This window comes from Sceloporus occidentalis, unplaced genomic scaffold, assembly GCF_023333645.1.
Source record: "Sceloporus occidentalis isolate IW3139 unplaced genomic scaffold, rSceOcc1.0.p SCAF_346, whole genome shotgun sequence".
Classification (NCBI taxonomy): domain Eukaryota; kingdom Metazoa; phylum Chordata; class Lepidosauria; order Squamata; family Phrynosomatidae; genus Sceloporus; species Sceloporus occidentalis.
The window spans coordinates 351,025-373,742 of NW_028317326.1; the positions used below are offsets into that span (position 1 = coordinate 351,025).

Consider the following 22,718-nt stretch of genomic DNA (forward strand, 5'->3'; position numbering starts at 1 on the left):
CCGCAGAGGGATATAAAAAGTAACTATTTCCTGTAATCGTTACTTTCAAATGAGTTTAACACCTCAAAGGTTCAAACGGGGTTTTTTTTTCTTCATTACTTGCAAGGCGTTTTTCTGCTTTAATGGGAACGTCTTGTCTTTAATGCCACCACATGGACCTTATCTGTGACAAAAGACAACGTGAATTTAAGACACACGTGCCATGGCTTGAGGTCCTGTGAAACAGACTGTGAATAAGTCAAAGAAAAATGGGGTGTCCAAAAATATCCTAGATTGTACTTTTTTATTTTCTGAGGAGGGTAGGGAGGGTCTACGGCCTGAAGCCCGGTTGATTTTATTTGAGAAAATACATTGAAGCCATTATGCTAATTCAAGCATTTTAATAACTTTTGCGTCCAATACTTGTTATCCGAGATGTTTACGGCTAACAAGCTGTTAATCTTATTTAAAGGCGTTAGCACATAGATGAAACACACCTGTTTCAGGGTATTCCTTTGGGATTCCTTTGGATCAATAACTGTCCTCTGGAACATAATTATGCTTTTTCCAGGGTGTTCTTGACGGTTATAATTAATGAAACAAAGCTGTACATGGACAATCAAAGTTTAGATGGTGAACTGCCTTGTGGGTAACTGTCTTGTGGTAATCTCAAGTGGGACATGACGGTGATATCTTGTATCTTTAGACCGCTGACCATTCTGCCGTTGCGACCGTTGGGAATACGGCAGCTTCACGTTGACACAATGGATTTGTGGCCTTAGTCCTGGAATGTGTGTTTTCATTCATGGTGTATACCTTCTTGGAGTGAAAAAACTTTGGGGCACTGAATCGTCGGCTTATAAGAGGTATGAAATAGAGAATGGGGTTGAGGCAGCTATTTAGACTTACTAGTGCTAAAGTAATCCGGCGGAGCTTGTAGATGTGTCTCGAAGCCGCACACTGTTGGATGAAGCCAAGTCTCATAAGGAAGTGAAATAGATGCGTGATGTTGTAGGGCAGAAAGCAAAAGAAAGAGACTGCAACAATAAAGCCAATGATTCTCATAGCGACCTTTCCGTGCATACTGTTTTTAATCCGCCACACTCTGTGTGCCATCACTGGGAAAACCACTGCGATAACCGTGAAAGGGACCAAAAAGCCAAAGGTCAAGGCACAGACGTTATACGGTATTAGACGATTGTGCCAGCTCCGCTTGGAAAAGTCTTCAAAACAAGAAATCCGGCTACTGTTTCCCGGCCCGTTGTCAAGTGGACCCCCAAGAATTAACGGCAGAACGATGGCGCTGCCAAGGATCCAGATACCGACAGTCAACACCAATGGGTACTGACTGGACTTCAGTCTCAGATAGGTTACTGGATGCATTACAGCAAGGTACCGGTCCATACAAATGCACGTGAAAAAACCAATGCTCAAGTAGATGTTCAAATAAAACAGGGTGCCAGTAATCCGACAAGGTACGTCTCCAAACACCCAATCGTTTCCTCGGCTGTGGTAATAGATACGTATTGGCAGCAAGCATATGAAAACCAAATCCACTGCAGACAGGTTTATAAAATAAATGTTAGAACGTCTGGCACGCTGCGAAGGCTGACATAAGAAGTATAACGCTACAGCATTCCCCGGCAGACCCAGAATGAATGCAAGGCTGTACACAACCGTGAAGAAGCCATACTGGAATTCCGCTTCCAATCCACATTCTTCGTTGGGGTTGGTGGAATTGAGAAGAGTTGCCGCTAAGGGAGGTTGATCAGCCATAAGTAGACGATGGAGCAAGAAAAGACGTTGTGGTAACTGAAATAAGTTTGTTTAGTGGTTGTTTAGCATGCCCGCCAAGCCCAATGTGTTCTTGCCGTCTGTGAAGTTGACGATCCAAGTTTCTCAGTACAACTAATGCGGAAAAGCATTAATCACAAATGAACCATATAGACTCAGCAGTCTATAAGGCATAAGCCTACATATAAAGGAAGCAGCTACCCACAATCACGTGGAACTCTATAATTAGCACCCGACCCACACAAACTTACACAACTTGTGTTCTGACATCACCTTGTTGTACATAACTTTTTAAACATGATGGAAAATATTAATCTCACATAAAGCTGCACATAATAATAAATACATATGCTGACCTTAGCTGTTCAGTTGCTCCCAGCTTCAAGAAAGATAAAAGCATGCTTGATGATTAGAAGGGAACAGAAAAAAATAATTAAAATAAAAATATTAAACTTTTATTATCTTAATGTTACAGCAATTCCATAACTTATCTTTCTCATCGTTCCTTATAAAATATGCCTTAAGTAAGACGCATCTGAGAGGTATTTGTTCTCTGGGATAAATACACTCCTATGAGGAGTACACATTTTGTCCAAAGTAAAATAAAACGGTTGTTTTAATAGGACAAGGAAGGATATCCTATTTGAGGTATATATTCACGGAGAGCGTCGGACACCCAAACTGAACCATATCTGTAGCAACGAGGGTTGACGCACCATCAGTGACACCGGGTTGGTCTGCAGACACTAAAATGCTGCCAGGAGAAAACTTTTATCTCCATGGTTGACTCTTGGGCTCTGGAACAGGTTTAGGCATTTTGTGGGGCAGGTGTCGGCCCTTATAGGACACGGTAATTAAAAGTCCATGCACAGCGTTTCTCCTCGGGAGCTGATGTGGCACCGAGTTGCTGGTATTCAGCTAGAGAGACTCCGACATTGGATTCTCAACTTAAACATCATTTCTGAACTTCAGTCTATGGGGAGAAAAAAAGAGTCAGAACGTTAAAAAAAACCAATCCATTATAACTAAAATGGGAAATTACTTCCAATGTCATTTATACTGGTAGAAGGCGATAACGCGTAATCACCAAATCATAAAAAGTGATACTACAATAGTTCTATTAGAGGGCCACAGTTGGACAGCTATTAATAGTAATTTTAAACCCTTCTGGGACTCAGTAGGTTAAAGTTTTATAGTGATGTCATACATCCTGGTATGTGAGGTAATTACTGGGCTCTTATATGTCACTAGCTGTCTGTCCTCCTCCTGCTTTATTGGCCTCTGGTACAGAAGAAAGATATGAATGTGCAGACCGGGCTAACAAAGATGGCTTTGTCTCAGCGAGGGTCTTCCTTCGTTCCCCCTCACTAATAATGGGGAGGAATAGAAACATACTTTGAACCACAGCCAGTTTGGAGGAAAATATTTTAAGGAGTTATTTTCTCTGTACGACTCCTGCTTTTCCTGGGGCGGGAGAGACTTGGGGTCGACCAGAGTCTGTTTTAGCTATAGAAGCCGGTAAATTAAAACCCAATACTAGTCCCAAACTTCTCTGACTTCAGTCCCTGTACATCATAAATATTAACGACTGGAAGGACAGACAGAAAAGTCATGTGTCCGGCAGAGAGATATGTAGTCCATTCCCTGCTTTCCTCCATGTAATTTAGAGCGATGGCACGTTGACACGTGAAATCCTTAATTAATACGTTAACACGTGAAATCCTTAATTAATACGTTAACACGTGAAATCCTTAATTAATACATTAATACGGGAAATCATTCATTAATAGGTTATATACGGGAAATCAGCTTACTGCGAGGCTTTCAGATCTGAACGGGCCGGTCAATTCACTGAGGTCAGAGCTGTCCGTCGCATTAGAGAAGTAATGATGTCAAAATACAAGTAACTGTCCATACTACAAATTAACTATATTTTATCAGCCGTCACATTTTGATACCTATGTTGTTTCTATAGCAGGCCAAAAAACTAGCATGTTTACATCACAAACGCTATCTCTACAGCAGAAAACCGTGACAATCTGTGTTGATAAACCTTTGCCAAGAGATGACATATTACCCCGCAGGCTGCTCACCAATTCCATCGTATTCCACTTTCTTCAGGAAGAGGCCGTCCGGTGGAGCGATTGTGTTCCCCGGGAATGCTGTAGGGTCTCGCGCCTCCATAATAGCTTTCATTTCCCGAGGTGTGAGCCGACCCTGACCAACGGCTACCAAAGCCCGAGTCATCCTCCTGACCTGTCAAGACCAGCGATGGAATAACTTTAAAAAGCCATTGTCTTAAATAACATCAAAGCTAAGATTAGAATATCCACAGACGAAAAAGGGGCTGCCTGGAATATAACATCCATGTATCATTTAACCGTCACACAAGGTTAAACAATAAAGACGAACATTTTTTTATTGTGTTAGTTGTTTTTATCTCTATGTCTTCTGCTGGAGGTTTTAATCTTGTCCTTCTTACACCTGCTTTAAAGGCATTTTGTGAGACTTTCACCAGGGGGCAGAGCGAGAACACATTACGAAGCTCTAGCTATGTAGCTTGGGACAGCCGTGTTAGCCCAGTAATGTAAACCATACTGCCATATGAAATAATATCAATTGTCAATAGCAACAAACTGTAGGTTCGTATCTTAGTCACTAATCAGCAAATTTGGTGCCTTCCTTCAAATCCAAGGGCGAACGAGGCGTATTTTGACATTGACATGCTTTAAAAGGAGTGTCCCATCCATTGTTTTGTTATGAGGTCAAAAGTAATTTAATGCACTTGAGGGCCCTGGGCAGAGCTCTTAAGGCTGAAGTTTTTTCGGTATTTGTGTATAATTCTGGAATCGCCTTTATTTTTTTTCTTCAAATTGTGTCATTTTCAAATACAACATAATATTTTTAAAGGGTATTTATTGGCAGTTCTCCAATGAAAATGTTGTTTTAAGATAAATATATATATAAATATAATATAACCTTGTCGACACAGAAACAGGTACAAATGGGAGATGATGGGGTTCAGCCAAATGCCGTACTAAGAAACATCTTGGAACTTCTCAACGATTCATCCAAAGTTACTTTGCAGGATTTATGTTGGGACAACTTATCAAACAAGAAAATCTCTTTGATGCAATTTGTGATTAAACGTTACTGGCCTCCAGAATGTAACACGTGTTAAGATAACTGAATAAATAATTACCTGTTTGGAGTATTAGTACTTTAAAGAAACTTTCGTAAAAACAAAATATGTTATAAATATTATGTCACTTGTTCTCTATTATGCCACTTAAATCACTTGTTTTTAATAAAAAAAAAAAAAAAAATAGTTGTCGCACGGATAATCCACCAGTTATGGCCAGAGTACCGTACCTGCTTATAAAGGAATGATCTGCCCTGGAAGGTCAAGTCCCAGAACTGCAAGTCCCTAGAAAATAAAAGACGCAGTAAACACCAGAGACAGAACATATACTTTGTATGCTCTACTGATGAAAGGCCTTTCTTCTAGGTCAAGGGTGTCCAACCTGCGACCCTCCAGCTGCTGCAGGACTACATCTCCCATACTCCTCAGCCAGCCATTGAGCTGAAAGAGAATTATGGGAGATGTAGTCCTGCAGCAGCTGGAGGGCCGCAGGTTGGACACCCCTCCTCTAGGTCAGGGGTGTCCAAGTTTTTTCTGCAGTGGGCCACTTCATCAGAATTGTATACATGCGCGGGCCGCACTCACAAAACCTTTACCCTCACTGATTTCTGGGCCTAGAAAGTGTTGTGACTACAAATTAAGCATAATTAGAGATTAAATAGTTCTATTTATTCTAGGGATACACCAAAATGAAACTTCTGGACCAAAACATTCACTTAGCCACCTTTAAAAATAATAATAAAAACTCACATTTTTTATAAAAGTAGGTAACACACCACAATTGGACAAAAAAAATTAGCAAATGACTTGGCATGATAGGAGTGTGATTGTTAACAGCAATCACACTCCTATCATACACAGGCAACAAGTAAATGCTGGTACCTAGGCATGATGGGACTGTGCTTGCTGTGATTGCTGTTGGCAATCACACTCCTATCATGCCAAGTCAGCCAGTACATGCTGGCAGCATCAATACACAAGGGGGCAGCTAGCTAGTTTTCAGGATGTACTGGCTGACTTGGCATGATAGGAGTGTGATTGCTAACAGCAATCACAGTCCCATCATGCCTAGGTTCAAGCACTTACACATCCATGCTATCACACACATACTCATTCATTCATATACTCATTCATTCACAGATTCATTCCCTCAATCACACATACTCATTCAAACACCCTCCCCACCCCCTTACCTGCATTGCAGCTCCTCGATGCCGCTCACAGACTTCAGCAGAGGGCGTGGCCTCCCTCTGCGTTCTCTGGTACTGCACAGAGGAAGCAGGACTGGAGCAGCGCCACGTGATGTCACGTGAACTCTGCTGGGTTCCGCTTGCTCTTTGCAGTACAAAAGACCCTCCCACTGGTAAGTAGCAGGGCTCTTGTTGTAGCAGGGCTCGAGGTACGGCCCGCGTAAGATCGGTTGCCCTGGCTGCCGATCTTACGCGGGACGCACCTCGAGGTCTCGTGGGCCGCATTTGGCCCGCGGGCCGCATGTTGGACGCCCCTGCTCTAGGTGATTGTTACCTTGTTACATCATCTTCAACATGGTAACCTTTTTTTTACATTGTAAACACCAGTGAAATTGCAATGTTTCTGCAATGGGAGGATTGTCTTTAAGATACGGAAGGTTTGGGTCACAGATGGAGGGTGGTAACGGGGATCTTCCATTGTAAAGCCCAACATTTTTATGTCGTTACATGAACGGGTGGAGCCGGCTGTCCATTGACGCCTGCACAAGAATCCAGAGGGAAACATGATTATTTACACCAGATGTTGCCTCATTTATGGGAAATTCATGCCTACTCTTAGTCTCCGCTGTTAACCCATTCAAAGTTGTATCTTTAGGGTGAAATCAGATTCAATGCCTTTCCCCTAAATCCTTTAGAACTACTGTAATAATAAAATGAACATAATGCCAATGTGGCCCTGGGTAAGCTTTCCTCAGGGGCCGTGCTGCCAGGAGCCTTCTCTCATTACTGGCATGAGACTCAGTTATTCCTCCTCTATGCAGCTGGCTGCTTGTATGCAAACAATGGGGTCTCAATGGGCAGCTGTTATGGGCCCCTAAGATAAGTCCAGGGCAGCTGCCCCTTTTGCCCTGGGTAAAAGATGGCCCTAAACATGCTTGTGTATCTTTTCCAATTTATGTCCCCACTGCATATTTCAGACCTAAACCAATACCTGAAGTGTGGACAATCATAAACATCGAGAAGGAAATGACAAACCGGGTGTGTAACATTTCATTTTCCATACTCGTGGTTACATGGTCTCCCTTGAGGGTTTGTCTACACAGTCTCATTTTCATTAACCCATGAAACCAGGAAGCGTACTTAAGTACCTTTCCTGCACATGATCTGTACAGGACCTCCCAATGAGGTTAATGGAAATAGCCAATTATACGCATGCTACTAGAACTGAAACTGAGCAGCCAGAGCTTTATACAAAGTTCCTGTCTTTAAGTGGCCGGCTTGTGAGTTTACAATCTAAGGGATTTAATAAATAAATGGACTATCAATCCTGGCTGTCATTATTTGATCTCTGCTTTGGATATTCCCAAAATGAGTGACATGATAAGTGATGTAGAATGGTTAAGATACTATTTCCACATTCTCATGAACCTAAACCTAAACCCAAACTGTAAAGTTACCTGTATTGTGTGTGATGGGGCCAGAAACCAGAGGAGGGCGTTATGTCTGCCCGCAGTAATGTCTTGATGGGAGACCTGAACACATTTTCAGAGTTGGCTGATTGAAAAGCACTGAAGTCATGGGTCCCAAGTAGCTGCTGTGCCGCTTCTTGCATGGCTGGGATGTTCAGACTACTGCAAATAACAATAATACCAAACATTAAAGGTAATCATTCAAAAGCTAGAGTATGCTTAGAAAATTAGCTCTCATTACAGGCAAGTGGGTGAAAACTGGCTCGGGAACTTGGTAAGATGGTGGCATTTTCTCATAAAGTCACCAGTTTTGCTCCATGGACTCATACACATGACCAATAATTATGGTATATACTCCTATATAACCTTTTGGCCAGATCTGCCCAACATCAAACAGCCATGACCAAGTCTTAACCTTCACAGGAAGAGAGGGGTAGTCAGCCAATTAAAAATGTCACCCATGCAAGACCCTTAGTGAAGACACCTGTCTAGTCAAGGCTTTAACACTCAAGGACTGGACTTTTGAAGTGGTAGTATGAATATATTTTCCATAAGCTGCTGTTGATTTGGGAGCACGGTTCCATCAAACATCACAAAATCCCAATTTTCTGTTCCCGTTTTAATGTTTCAGTTCCCGAAGACCTACCTTACACACGCTGCCCAACACAGATTCCTCTCGAACACTGGAAGGTCAAAGTGGTTGCATCCGGTCACTATGCGGTATATGTACGTCCGAGATAATGCATTGTATCGCGCGTGGAAACTGTCACTAACGCGAATGGTCTTAAGTACCCTGGGCAAAAGAGATACAAACTTACAGTAAGCATTCACGAAAGCTGAATATAACTACAAGAATCCAGAACATGAAAAGAATACAGGTAAACTGATGATAAAGCGGTTTCATGCGGTTAAATAAAACCCTTTAACACTTGGATTCAGGTTTATTACAATACATTGTCCCTTCATTATCTTAGCTTAAGGCCTTGTCATCTAAACGCAGTTCTGGATGGTACGCACATGTGGGCAACATCCTTGTTTACAGCCGGTACCAAAGGCTGACGCATGCCTTGGCAATAACGCCCCATAACTCCAGGGTCAGCATGACACGTTAAACCAGACAGAAAGATTTGGGGATGTTGTACAATTTGAATGGGCAGATTCTATGGATCAAAGTCAGGAGCTGACTTCATATTCTACTCTCCTTGAATGATATCTAGGCATCCCAACTGGTGCTTTTCTCATCACAGCTGAATTCCCTACTTTGATACAGGTGGGTCAAGTTATGGTTTTCATAAGAACCATTTGGTTTTCCACCATTAGCGAGTTCCTGCAGCAGAAAGTTTGTGAAGTCCTTCAACTATCCCAAACCAGCTGGATGGCTGAAAATGGCTGACACGGTCTTCACGTTGGGCTGTAACTTGTTATAACTAGACTTGTGCATTCGTCTTCGGGCGAACATGAAAACGAACAGAGTCGCTCGTACAGACTTTTAAAATCCCAATGCTGCAACTTACCCGGCAGATCCCACTGGTCTCCCTGTTCTATCAGTTAATAAATGCTAGAACAGGGAGACCAGCGGGATCTGCCGGACAATTACGGCACCAGGAGTTTAGCAGTCTGTATGAGCGACCCTATTGGTCGCCAGCAGGGGGCTCGTCTGCCCCCTGCTGACGACCAATAGAGTTGCTCATACGGACATTTAAACTCCTGGCGCCAGAGCGGCTTTAACCCCGTATTAACCCCTTAACCGAGGAAAACGAAGAAAAAAACGAACACGAAGAATGTCCGCGAATATTCGCCCGAAGAGAAGACAGGAACAGGCGAATTTCCGCGGAATACAAAGTTTTTTTTCCCGAAGACGAGCACGAAGACGAACACGAAGAGCCCCATGGTGCCCAAGTCTAGTTATAACTTGGATTCCAAAATGTGAGCATCCTACTGGCAAGTGTACCGAGGCTCGCCTGTCATCCCCCGAAAAAGTAAAAACTGAACATGCTGTTCAATTGTGGTAATTAGTTACCATGGGAACCAGGCATTGTGTGCGAGATTTGCAGTATGGGCAGGAATGTACAGTTTTCTGTGTTTCCACGCCAGAAATCATTGCCGCTCCATCTCATCTGTTAGCAACAATAAACATACAGTGCATCGTCCACTTATCTGCTTTACTTCTCCTGACTGCCAGAGGCATCTGCAGTCTATCTGCTCTATCACAGACCGCTCTGGACGTTTCCCTGATAACAAAGTGCACCTGTCATCCAAAAAACTAAAAATAAAAACAGTTTGATGACTGCTTTAAATAGTAATAATTAAATATCTTCAGGAGTAAGCGGTGGATTTGCAAAAGGATGCTCTGTAATACGAACGATGACGGAGAACATAAATTCTCAGAGAACTGTCCATTAATATTGAAGGTTTAGTCCCAAGTCCCCAACCATGAGATGAAGCGGGTACCTTTTTCGATTGATCTCAAATTTTGGTAACAAAATACGTCATAGGACTCAACGGCATCGTCTATTTTTTGCCAACAGATGTTCTAGAACTAAACTGGTTACTATAAAAGTAACACTCCGTGAAGTGTTTCTAAACGCCCTACCACGGTCTCCTTGTTACTCACGAGATGGGCTCTGGCTTCAAGTGATGGTTCAAAGCGTTCACAAGGATGGTCTCTGAAAACGGTGGCTTTCCTCCTTCTCTCTCGATGTCCACATGAGCGGAATTACAGAGGGCATGGACGCCCGTGTCTGTCCGGCTGGAGATCGAGAACTTGGCTTTGCCAGCAAGTCTCAGCTTCTGCGCTGCCATCTACGGAAAGAGTTCAGAGGATGTATGTATGTCTGTATATATATATATATAATGCAAGAGGTAAAGTTTGATCCAATCATGAATACTTCTCTCTCTCTCCCTCTCTCTCTATATATAGGAGACGTCTACATAGGATCCTTGTAACCCAAAACATAGACTTTAAGAACTTCTCCCAAGGATCATTATTATTTTCTGGTTGCACTTAATTTATAATCTCACACTGAAAATCTGTCCCATGAGGAACCCCGTGGCAGCGGTTGTCTCCCAAAAACGCTTGGATTTTGTTTTTTTACCAAAAAAAAAACATTTTATTGAATATTGTATCCCATCACCATTCCAAAAGTCTTAGCCTCAAACGTCTCTTTCCTCCCTCATTTCTACGCCAGCGAACTACGTTGACACACATTTGAATTCGCATTTGGCGGCTGCCTTCCAGCCTCCCCGCTAATTTTTTTTTTTTTTTCTAGACTTACGCAGTGGGGGGAAAAGAGAAAAATAAATGTATATTTTGTAACTAAGACGGCCGCGTATGCCTGGGAACCAGAACAAAAAAAAAGAAGAAATAAAAGAGAGAGACAGACTGTATTCTTTTCGCCCCGTCTGGGTAGTTTCACGTTACATGTGGTTCTGATTAAGAAGCAAAACCTTTTTGCTCAGCGGCAGGACGGAAAAGACATATTTCCTTAGTATGGCTGCTTAAGGTTGAGTAACGGGGTAGGGGGGGCTTTTTAGTGCCCCGAGTCATAGTGACGCATAATCACATTGGGGTCAGTAGATTTATTCCGACTTATTCACGAGAAAACAATTTTCCAGTATTTACCGTTCCTAATAACTTGAAAAGAAAGTGCTATTTCTTTATTTGGGGGGAATGGTGACTAAATTCTGAGTAATAACCGTGTGTACAAAAATATCTGAAACTCACCAAATATTCCAATCGTGTTGCACAATCGTGTAATTATTAATCAAATGAGCGGCAGGGTGAAAAGCTAATTTATTTCCAAAACTGATCGATAAAGGACTAGTGTAGTCCCCAAAACACTTCATGCAAATTCACGCATGAACTCTATATGGAGGCATAAGTGGATAGCGTTCACAAACATAGACAAGGGAAAAAAACTGTCCTACCAAGGATAGTGGGAGAGAACAGAAACAGACAGAAACAGGCAGAATTGGGACACTTGGCAGGTATCGTTCTCTATGGTCATCTATTGTAGATCTATCCATCTTTGGTAAATGGTATTCTCATACAGATAACCTGATGTTAAAAGTGCTGAATGGGAAACTTTCGCAACTAAATACATCATTAGAAACATCATTCCCGGTACTGCGTCCAAACCCTTCCCAAAATTTTTTTTAATCATCGTCTCATTCATGATTTGTGCTGGGAACACTTAATTGTCATGTGACACAAAGGCAGGAACTGATAGGTTATTGCCATAGGGGAAAAAAACTAATCTTAAAAGTTTCCATTCAGATGAAGGGCAGATCTTCTTAGGTTAATAAAATTAAGTCCTTTCAGAGATTCTTTTGCCTGAGAATGCAGTATTTTATTTAGAAGCTGCGAGGACGGAAGGAGACCTCAGCCAAGCTTTGCTTAACCCTCATTCTGCTGACGCGTCCATAACCCCATCGCCGTAGAGAAATGTTTTAGCTGCTGATATGGACTAATGCCCTGAGCCTTAATCATGTCTCTTTCCTTAATGCTTTCCGTCTCCAACAACATCCTAAGTAAACCTCACTGGGTTGCAACCAAAGTTGAGTCTGTGAGCAAAAAAATATATAATTCACAGTTAATCTATCTAAAAATGGCAAGCTCTCCTTGAGGGACTCCTGTCTATATGTCTGGGTAACGCTAAGGGGTCTATTCACTAAAGTAAATGTTTTACTATTCATTATGAAGGGCCAACTCTTGCAAGCTCCAGTATAAAGGACCTACCTAGGCCTGCATAATGCATAATTCAACGGGTGGGGAGACTTTCAAGAAAATTCACTTAATGAACTATACATTATACAGGGCTAACCATGCTCTGCCTGAAGTAGAAGCTCATGGGGTTGGCTCCTAATAACGTACAATGAAGTCAAACTCTCCCTTTAGAGAACAGACCCAAAAGACCCAAGACGTTCACACCATTAACTTTACCAACGAGGGTCAATCTTCATTGGCAGTTCATCGGGTTCCAAGGACTGTACCCTAATCACAATAACAAAATAACCATAAAACACCCAAAAAGGTAATAAAAAATCATTAAGAATATACAGCCCGGAAACCGTAACCCAGCTGTAGAATCTCTTTGATGCCCGACATTCAGTTATATCCGTGAAGGTTCACTGTTTTTTTAACCTCAAAAACTAGGGCACAGAACAAAAATATTTATTAAATTTTTATCTTATTTTTCCTGCCTTTTTTTTTTTTAAATATAAAGTCCCTTCGATATTTGACTCGAAAAGCAAAACGGGGGAAGGGGTCGATTTCCGAATGACGTTCTGTCAAGATTTGCTATTTATGGTTAGAATGAATGCTTTCCGTCTATGTTTGATTTCATGTTAGACCAGGATTAGGATTTTACACGGACCTGGACGTGAGCCAGCATCACTTCATAACGCGTCCCCGCGCATGTAGTTATTGGGATTAAATGCTTAGTGCTTATCACGGATTTGCCGTATTTGTGAAGTGCCGTCAACGCACTTGGACCCCCGAAAAGCTGAGATGACTCGGCAATGACTCGAATATTATCCATGTCCGCAGGGACCTACAGATACATCGTATCCAGTATCACCATGTCAGGTTGTCCAAGTAAATATTAAACGGCTTCAGCTAAAGCAATTCTGCCAAATTTGGGGCGGTCAACCTAAACTATTTAAGAATGACAAAGGCCAAGCTGAAACGTTACAGCCAACAAGAAGTCTGGGTCATGTTAAGCGGCTATAAAGCTGTGTTTGCGCCAAAAAAGTTAGTGAATTGGCTTAAGTAGTCGGTTTACACGCAGCTTGAATTGACGTTTGACGAGCTTTTCCTGCAAAAAGGGCTAAACCGGCATTCTGTAGATTAACACGAAGCGGCAGCTATGATGCCGGGATGGGCGTTCACATCTTCTGAAGGGTTAATGTCTATGAGAGACGGTCTGTGTTTGTTGGGTGAAACAGAAATAATATGGCGTTTGTCAAACACGAAGAGACACATCTGTCATATGATTTGACGGGGAAGGAGATGTAACACGCTACACCTGCCAACACGTAACAACCTCCATGTACCAAAGAGTGAGAGCGAATTCATACACACCCGCAGACACACATTTTCATATGACGGGCCCGAAAAAACTGAGCAGGGAACAAGGAATTCCATGTTTGTTTTTTTGCAGCTGCTCAGTCAGCAAAGAAAATAGCTTTTATAAAAAAAAAAAGGAGGTCTGGCAGTGAAGAGGTTAATGGAGCATTGACATGTCTCTGGGCGTGCATGCTCTGCTCTGATTACACACATGGAGCCCGCTTGGAAGCTGGCCCCAGCCTTTGGAATAGACGCGTTCCCACATTGGCCCCGATTCGGCCCTCTCTCTGCGTGCGTTCGGCCGCCGGGGCAGAAAGAAGAACATGTGGAACGAATAAGGATTCAAAGGAGCGTGAGGGGGGAACCAAAAACCACACTCGGGGCCCACAACACCTTCCGTCACGCTTCTGTGACTCCCACACACCAGAACTCATAATAATCGGGGAGAAAAAAATAATACACACAAAATATTGTTTATTGTGTTATCGGTCTCTATCCTTATAACACATGCAGGCATTGAGTAGAATGTGTGGTATGTATATATGTGTGTGTGTGTGCGTGTATGTATGTGTGTGTACATATATGTGTATGTGTGTGCATATGTGTGTGTATATGTGTGTGCATATATGTGTGTATGTGTGTGTGTGTATATATATATATGTGTGTGTGTGTATGTGTGTGTGTGTGTAGGTATACTTGAGTTTGATAATATTTTTGGTGTAACGAGAGGCACACAGTTGCAGTGAATTGTTCAGAGTATTTTATTTAACAATGTCCCACACTTTGGGGTAACACAACAGGACGGTATTATATTTCATGAAAGTGTTAAAAATTTTCATCTTTTACTTCTTTTTAGGTATCCAGAAAGTGTATTTTATGGGAAAAGATCATATGCTTGCCGGCGCATTTGTTTTACTATCTCCAAAACACTGAAGGGTGGTAAAATAAACGTAAAAAGACACAGGATGTAGGGCTGATGGGACATCCTGGTAGCATTTATGAAGCCATTGGTCGGAAACCTGTAGGGAAAGTAATGAAGGTCATCCGTCTCATTGAGATCTGGCTTCTTTGGGGCCCTCTTCTCCAGTGATGTGAAGAAAAGAAGGGCAGCCAAAAATCTCCGGTTGGTCAGGCCTGGTTCATTGGCTTGTGTCGGCTGGGCTAATGGCCAATAAGGTCAGTATGGACAATTTTTAAGGGTTAATTATGCATTCAAAGATGTCTTTGGGGTTCCATCATGTTGCTTTCATGAGTGTTTTTGTTTATGGTTGGGATAGATGTTTTAATGTTGGGGAACCTCTCTATCATTGCTTAGTAAAGAACCCTAAAAGGTATAAAAAGACACGTTTGCTTCTTCTAGTGTGCTGATACAAGGACAAGTCGCCTCATTTACTCATAAACTAAAGCGGGGAAATAAAGTTACATGGTTTGGCTCGGAGACCTGAACTCTGAGGCTCCAGAGCTTTCATGAAGCCAGAATCTCACATACCATCGCAAGCCTCGCTGCTGCTGGAGTCTTCATAAAATATTAATGCTATCCATCAGCTTGAGAGAGTGGAGATTCCCAAAGGGATCAACGAGGCCCTTTTACAAATGTTTGCTCAGCAAAAGGTTTTCTGTCCTCCCCTAAAAATTGATTATTTCCACGTTTTTCCATTTTCATTGACTTACTTGCATACAGAGGAAATTCCAGCGAAGCTAAAAGACGGCACGACGCTCTGTGATAACCCCCAGAGTCTGAGGACTCGTAGCCGTTTCACTGCACTGCTCTGCAAATAGAACGGACCTGCCGCTATCGCTCAAAGTAGCTTTATTTACAGACGTCATAAAACGATTTCTGTGTTAACTTTGTATCCCGAAACGGAACCATACATGAGTTTAATGGCACATAAAAGGGGCCCAAGTCTCTGAATATCAGAACCGATAGCATTCACTTCAAGCCAAATGCTGCCTTATATGATGTGACCTGTGGGTAGTTCCCCCGTAGAAGGGTCAATTACGGGGTTTTCAATATAGATAATGTATTATTATGTATCGTTTTATATAGCGCCATCATATTCAATGGATAAACAACGTAGTATATAACACAACGAACCACCTTGGGTGTTTCATGATGTCTGGATTTTGGTGCAAAAGCCCCAAGAATACGTATACACAGAATGTAACTATTCTTATGGCATGATCATGCAGCAGATCTTTTTGTTGAACGCCAAACAAATCTAGAATTGAAAGTCCAACTCTCTAAAATCCAAATGATTTACTTTATTTTTATTTTTTTTAGCTTAAAGCTCCAAACTCACCAAGTGTTATTTAATCATTGAGGAGGCTGAATAGTGAGTCACGCAGCCCACTGAGTCTTAAAAGAAGATTGATAAGCTTTTTTCTGTCCTCCCACCTGTTCTGCTGCTATTTGCCTGTAAATTAGCAAAAATTCAATTTTTACTTTAAAAAAAAAAAGTCAGAACTTAACATATTAGATAAAGTACATTGGCTGAAAATCGTAACTCATTGGCCCCAAGTATGAACTTTCCCTTATGTCTTCCACATAATACATACACAGATCACAGATTTTTATACCCTATTTTAATGTTTTTAAGTCTATACGTGAAATGTTTTGAAGAACCTGAACTCCAGATACTTTAGGGACTCATTTTTCCATGAGAGGCTAAGTTTGGTAAACATTATGGAACAGTATTATGGCGAGGAATACCATAAATACCATAAATAAATACCATAAATACCAGTCTATGCATAATTATAAATCTGTCACGGACATTACTGTTGTAAAAAACGGCCTTAGATATCTTCATATCCTAAAATTGCTTCGACGTATGTCCAGCAACGTGTTCTCTCTACGTTAACCCCCTTGTGGTCCTAGAACATACTACTGCACCCTAAAAAAGGAGTCATAGCTAGTAGGGCATATGTTTCCTGGTACAGGGGACCAATTGGAGTCTTCCACAGTCATGTGATTACTGCGATCACCAATCACATGCATTTACAGGGCAGACTATATGTCTGACGCTCTGCCTCTCTCTTCTCGCCTTGATCTGATGCCGGAGATGCAGGGCAGAGAGTATCAGTGCGTTCTTCTACATTCTAAACGAAGAACGTTAACTCCTCCAGTGTCTTCCAGAGCTCCCCGGCACCCTTTTCATTACAGTTTGTGCTATCGTATTGTTCATGTTTTAAAAGTTCAAATGTTTTCTATGGTGGGGGTGAAGAGGAACCGGAGGTGGTGTAAAAAGTTCTAGTGTTAGAGAAAGTTTTAGGCACGTGTAAAAAAAAAATGGTGTTGAGTAAAAATGATTTCAAAAATAGACATTTTAGTTTATGTTTATTGATTAACAAAAGGCAAAATGAGTGAACGGAAGAAAAATCGAAATCAAAGAAATATTTGGCTTGGTCACCCTTGGTCAGCCTTCAAAGCAGCATCAGTTCTTCTAGGTACACTCGCAGAGGAACTCGGTTGTTCCAAATATCGTGGAGAACTAACCATTCTTTTGTAGATTTAGGCAGCCTCAGATCCAAGCCAGACTCATCCAATCATATCTTTATGGACCTTGCTTTGTGCACCACTATATGGACAAAAGTATTGGGACACCTGACCTTTACACCAACAGGGACCTTTACGACATTGCATTCTAAATACATAGACATTTATATATAGTTGGTCCCCCCTTTGGCGTTCCACTCTTCTTGAAGTTAGGAGTTAGACCCCTTACTTCCAGTGAAGAAGATCTTAAGGTAAACTTCTGCATACAAAGACATTTTGGACAATGCTCTGCTTCTGACTTTGTGGGAACAGTTTGGGGAAGGCCATTTTCTATTCCAGCATGACTGCGCCCCAGCAGACAAAGCAAGCTCCATAAAGACATGGTTGGATGAGTTTGGTGTGGAAGAACTTGACCGGCCGCACAGAGCCCCGACCTCAACCCCATCGAACACGTTTGGGATGACCTGGAATGGAGGTTGCGAGCCAGGCCTTCTCGTCCATCATTAGTGACTGACCTCACAAACGCTCTACTGGATGAATGGGCAAAAATTCCCACAGAAACACTATGAAATCTTGTGGAAATCCTATGTATTTAGAATGTGATGTCATAAAAGTCCCTGTTGGTATAATGGCCAGGTGTCCCAATACTCTTATCCATATAGTGGATATGCAATAGCATGAAAAGGGGCCTTCATCGTTGGGCAAACATATAAAAATGACAAAAAGAATACATCATTCTTTAGGGGTTCAAATAAAGTCTGTCAGACCTGTTGACTGCTTCCAAGATACATTAGAATTTGGTTTGTAAAGCGGTGTTAAATGTCATATAATGGGAACTGATCTTAAAAGTGATTATATAAAAGGCTGTGATTTGTCTCATATATTTACAGAGTGTTACTAACACGAGCTTAATGTTTTCCGCTACTAAAGCTATAAAGCTTCTCTGATGTCATAAACTAAAGGCAACCTCCATAACAGTTTATAGAATATAAATTCTCCAGGCCCTTTATGAACCCGTCTGCTATTGTAAACTGAATCTCTCAACCGCTACCTAATTCTGTCCTGCGATGATTGCAGTTAGAGAGAGGACATCTTGTATGTCTCTAATTATCGCATCACATATGCAGACTCCATGCAGAAACCAATGTCTATGAAGGATCTTCACCGAGGGTTTTTAAATTTAGCCCAAATATTATCTGATGAACGAAGACCCAGCCAATACATACCAAGCCGGCCCCAAGTTTTTCTCACGAACTATGCAGCTTTCTATAAACTGAACTTATCAGGGGTTAAATTTACCACCTCGAGCGCAATAAGTACAATGCGATTTTTCTTTTATACAGGGAACGGATCGGCAGAGTTGGATTCTCCATGAGGCAGACATGCGTGTCTATAAACGCGTGGTTCACAGGCCACCATTTTTGTATATGTGGCAAAAGGAAGGGATTTTATAGAAGCTTTGACCATTCACATTTATTATCCACCCATATAGCTTATCTTACATCTTATCTCTGATCCCACCTTTCCTCCCAAGCCCCGCTTTATTATATATTTATTTAATGTTAACCTGGAGGTCTTATCTAGGTAGAAATACAACAGAAATAAAATGGTAAGATTTTTTGGGGGGAAACATTAGGATAATGGTAAATTGTAGAAAGCTGGTCTCATCCTAACATAACACATGGTTTCCCAGGTACACACACCTACACTCTCTGGTGACTCACCTGATCATAGATTGACAACATAAGAGCTTAATAAAGGAGTACGTCTACTTTCTACCCACACACACTAAAATAACTTGGTACGCGGTACAGGGGCAGATTACCTTAACCCTATCGGGGAGAGGATAAGCTTCTACTGCAGTCCTCTGGCTTTTTAATTTTTTATAACAGACTTGAATGACTCTAAAAGTAGAGCTTCATATGTTTCTAGCCCCATTAGAACATACTGCCCCCCAGGGTTGCTAATGGCCAAGGAGGGTCGCTTTTTTAAGTCCAATTTTTGGTAACAGATGATGCTAGGGGGCACAAGACTTTTTAAGTAACTTTATGACCTACTGATAACTGTTTATATAAATGATGACATGGAAGAAGAATAGTATGGTTTATTTATTTCTGCTGTTTCTATGCAGATTATTGCACATTTTTTGGCTGTAGAACCCTGCGATACCCTCATATCCAGAAAACATTCTCCTAGAAAAGATGGACAGCGGGGGAAAGAGGGACAAAGTGATCCGGCTCTTAAAGAAGGACGTTTGTGAAGGAGTTAAGGGCAATTTTACCTCGGTAAAGCTCAGTTTTATGGTCCTCAATGTATTCTCAAGGAAGCAAAAATTATAATTTAAGGGAAGCATTCAGCTATCATATGCAGCAAAGAGCTGGACCGTCCCTTTAATTTGAGATCCAATGGTTAGACCTGTTTTTTGTGCAATCAATTTGTAATGGTGAGAATTAAAATAAATCTATACCCCACAATTAACCCTCTTACTTCCAGGCTGCCTGCAAAGTAAGTGAAGTACTCCGCCTGACAGTTCTCCCGCTGCTGCATGCTGAGCTCTCCTGCATCGCCGGGTCTTGGGACAGGAGATCCTGTTAATTACCAGCAGGTGATGCAGGCGATGGGTACCAGCGGGAGAAGCACAACACAAAGCTGCCTGACACACTAATGCCGTTTTTGTTCTTTAGTTAAACGGTCATTAACTTGGCATCCTCTGAGGTTTTGTTACAGGCGCACACTGAAGCCTGTTCCGCTATCAATGTCTCTCCTGGAAAGAACTCAAGAAAAGATGAGGTGCAATGTATGAGGTTCCGCTTATTTAAGCTGCAATTAATTGCAAACGCTACTTGGTAAGTAAAAGTAGAGTAACAAGAATTTAATAGGGGACATTACAGAAGATCAACAGAAGTTCTACTAGTGCCCAAATGTATCTTCTCACCATGCACTGCCATCCAACAACTGGCCAACCCAATTAGGTCAACTGGACAAATGACCAAACATCTAGATGTGTACATAGACGTGTCTTCTTATGAGACTCAGGGTTTGAAATAACATGTAACATAGCATGATCCATCAGAGGCCAGGGGCAAGTTGTCCCTTGAAACATATTCATGAATAACCCATTAAGTTGCTAATACATGCTAATGCGTGCTGATCAATAACAATTTCCTTGAAACATTATAGAACTAGAAAGGGTTTGTTTGTGAGAGGAGCAAAAACCAAAGGCACTCAGCCTGAATAAAATTGGTTTCCGTGAGCTATGTTCCGTTTACGTTCAGTCTTTATAACTCAACTCAGTCTTAAGCATGGTTTCGGCATTGAAAACAGGAGAATATTATTGAACGTTATTTGAAAGGTGAGGCGGATTTATTAAGATTAAGATTTATTTATTAAAAAAAACTTACCTCTAAATAATTTTGCACTCCAAGAACAGCCTGATCGGCTGGTGTCTCCATCACGCCGCTGAAACCAAAGCGAAACATACCATTAGGTCAAATTCTACTGGTTTTCTTGATGTCTACTGTTAATTGGTGTTTTTAATTGATACAGTCACCATATTTACATCTATTTAAATGTTTATCTTATATCAGTCTGACATTTAATTCTAAAAGTGCCTTAATTTATGGCATCCTAAATTATGTTGAGCTATCTCTAGAGGACCATTGGGCAAACCTGGGCAAAATGATGTGTGTATATTTATGAAAATATTCATACAATAATTCATGGTTCAAAAATCTAATATACTAAAGTCATAACTGATCTAAATAATGAGTACAGCTTTAAATATAATGTACCATATGAATTACACGACATTAAGAGACAATTCATACACATCTAAGAAAACATTTTCCTGGGAACTCCACTTGTGAGCAGTCTCTGGCAAGAGATATCAATGATTCCCTTGGCATATTAAATTGCATTTTAAATGTCACGAGTCAAATTGAAACTGTGACAAAAACAACATATTTACAAGTATATCTAAAAATTAGCCGTAATATGTAAATGACGAAGCCAAAAATAGAAGAGATAATAAACAAATCCAATTGCTTCGTTATGACTCAACAATAACTCATCCGAAGAGCTGAAACGCACGCTCCAATGATTCACGCCGTAGCACAGGATGATAAAACCTTGTGTTTATTTCAGAAACATGCAGAGAATTAAAAGGAGCTTGTTACAAAAAAGCTGTGTATGTATGAACGTGGAAACGGGTGTTTTAAAGGGTTTTCATTTCTGAAGAAATATCTGCTTCTCATTGAAGTAGGGCTAACATTACATGAAGTCCTGTTTAAAATTAGGGGTCCTTGAAGCATGCGCTTCATTCTTACGACTCTTGGTCTCTGTTGGGCATTCTAGCACATAAACTCATGTGAGCTTCCAAGTGGAGAACCATCTCTAGACTTCCATGGTTATACCTCTGCTAGAATGGTCATCCAATTACATCAGTATTTATTTGCTTTCCTCCTAGCCCAGTCATTCAGCCTTTACACTGAAGACTATGATTCAAATATCTCCATTGACGTACAAAGATCTGCACGACCAGACCTCGACTCTTATCTCTATATACTCTCCTAATGGTCCTCTTTACATTGCTGTCTCTCAACAGCCACCACTTCCCAATCACAACTCCAGGGCTTTATCCATTATACCCTGTGTCAGATTCTCCCGTAGCTTTGGACACTCACTAAAAACCTACCTGTTCACACAAGCATACAATCTATCCTCTTAACACCTTAAAACCTGCATTCTCGAAAAAACAAGGTCCCCTTCTCCTTGTGTAATAGTATGTGTTATGTTTGTTCATGTTCCCGTCAATTTTAAATTTGCCCCTCCCTGTAATAGAAACACAAAATTGATTGTAGATAAAATAAAATGAGATGGAATATATGGAATCACCTGAACGAGAGTACATGTATAGTTTTCAGTGTTGTGACAGATTCTTGATTCTGGATGAACTCGTGATACTACTCTATGATTCCTGACTGGCTTGACTTACTTGGACTTCGGTTGTTGATGACCCTGACCTTGGCTTGAGTTCCAGTTTACTTGAGACTCTGGTGTCTTATATAGCCTTTTTAAATCTTGTTTGTTAGCTCGGGGTTCCATAGTGGCTCTGTTTTATGGTCTTGCAATGTTCTGTGCTCAACCATGGGTGGAAAATTATATGTTTTGAGCACAAGATCACTAGCCAACCAACACTCTGGAAATTGGCTCCTGACATGAGGCTAATTAACTTTGACTGCAGTAGAGCAGACTGGAGTTTGATGAAGGCCATTACCATTGACACAGTATATCCAGGGCAGAAATGCCTTTGTTCAAATTGAAGAGAAGCCCAAAATACTTTCTAATAGGTGTTTTCAATGTAATGTTTAATATCTCTACACATTCTTGTACCTCGTATAATGCAGAAGATTTTAAGTTCTGCATGGATATCTGTGTTTTTGACATTACATAATTTCCACTAAAAAAAAAATAGTTTCTGTAGAAAATTCCAAAGGCCAAAATCCTCCATGACCCCAGTATTTTTAAAATGATATTCTATATTACTGCTTTAACAACCAGTTTCTCATTTGATCGTTACGCT

The 22,718-nt window shown here is 41.2% G+C and overlaps 2 protein-coding genes across 2 annotated transcripts; both read right to left on the reverse strand.

The window, feature by feature from the left end:
* Positions 1-681: 681 nt before the first annotated feature.
* Positions 682-1,755, reverse strand: LOC149274134 (uracil nucleotide/cysteinyl leukotriene receptor-like). The gene has a single exon (XM_089505775.1). It carries the CDS (start codon positions 1,753-1,755, stop codon positions 682-684), a length of 1,074 nt encoding a protein of 357 aa, XP_089361901.1.
* Positions 1,756-3,846: 2,091 nt separating this feature from the next.
* LOC149274135 (tRNA pseudouridine synthase-like 1) lies at positions 3,847-13,114 on the reverse strand. Its single transcript, XM_089505776.1, has 6 exons — positions 12,944-13,114; positions 10,189-10,376; positions 8,221-8,367; positions 7,563-7,736; positions 5,146-5,200; positions 3,847-4,029 (listed from the first exon to the last, which is right to left on the reverse strand). Exons 1-6 carry the CDS (start codon positions 13,112-13,114, stop codon positions 3,847-3,849), a joined length of 918 nt encoding a protein of 305 aa, XP_089361902.1.
* Positions 13,115-22,718: the final 9,604 nt, after the last annotated feature.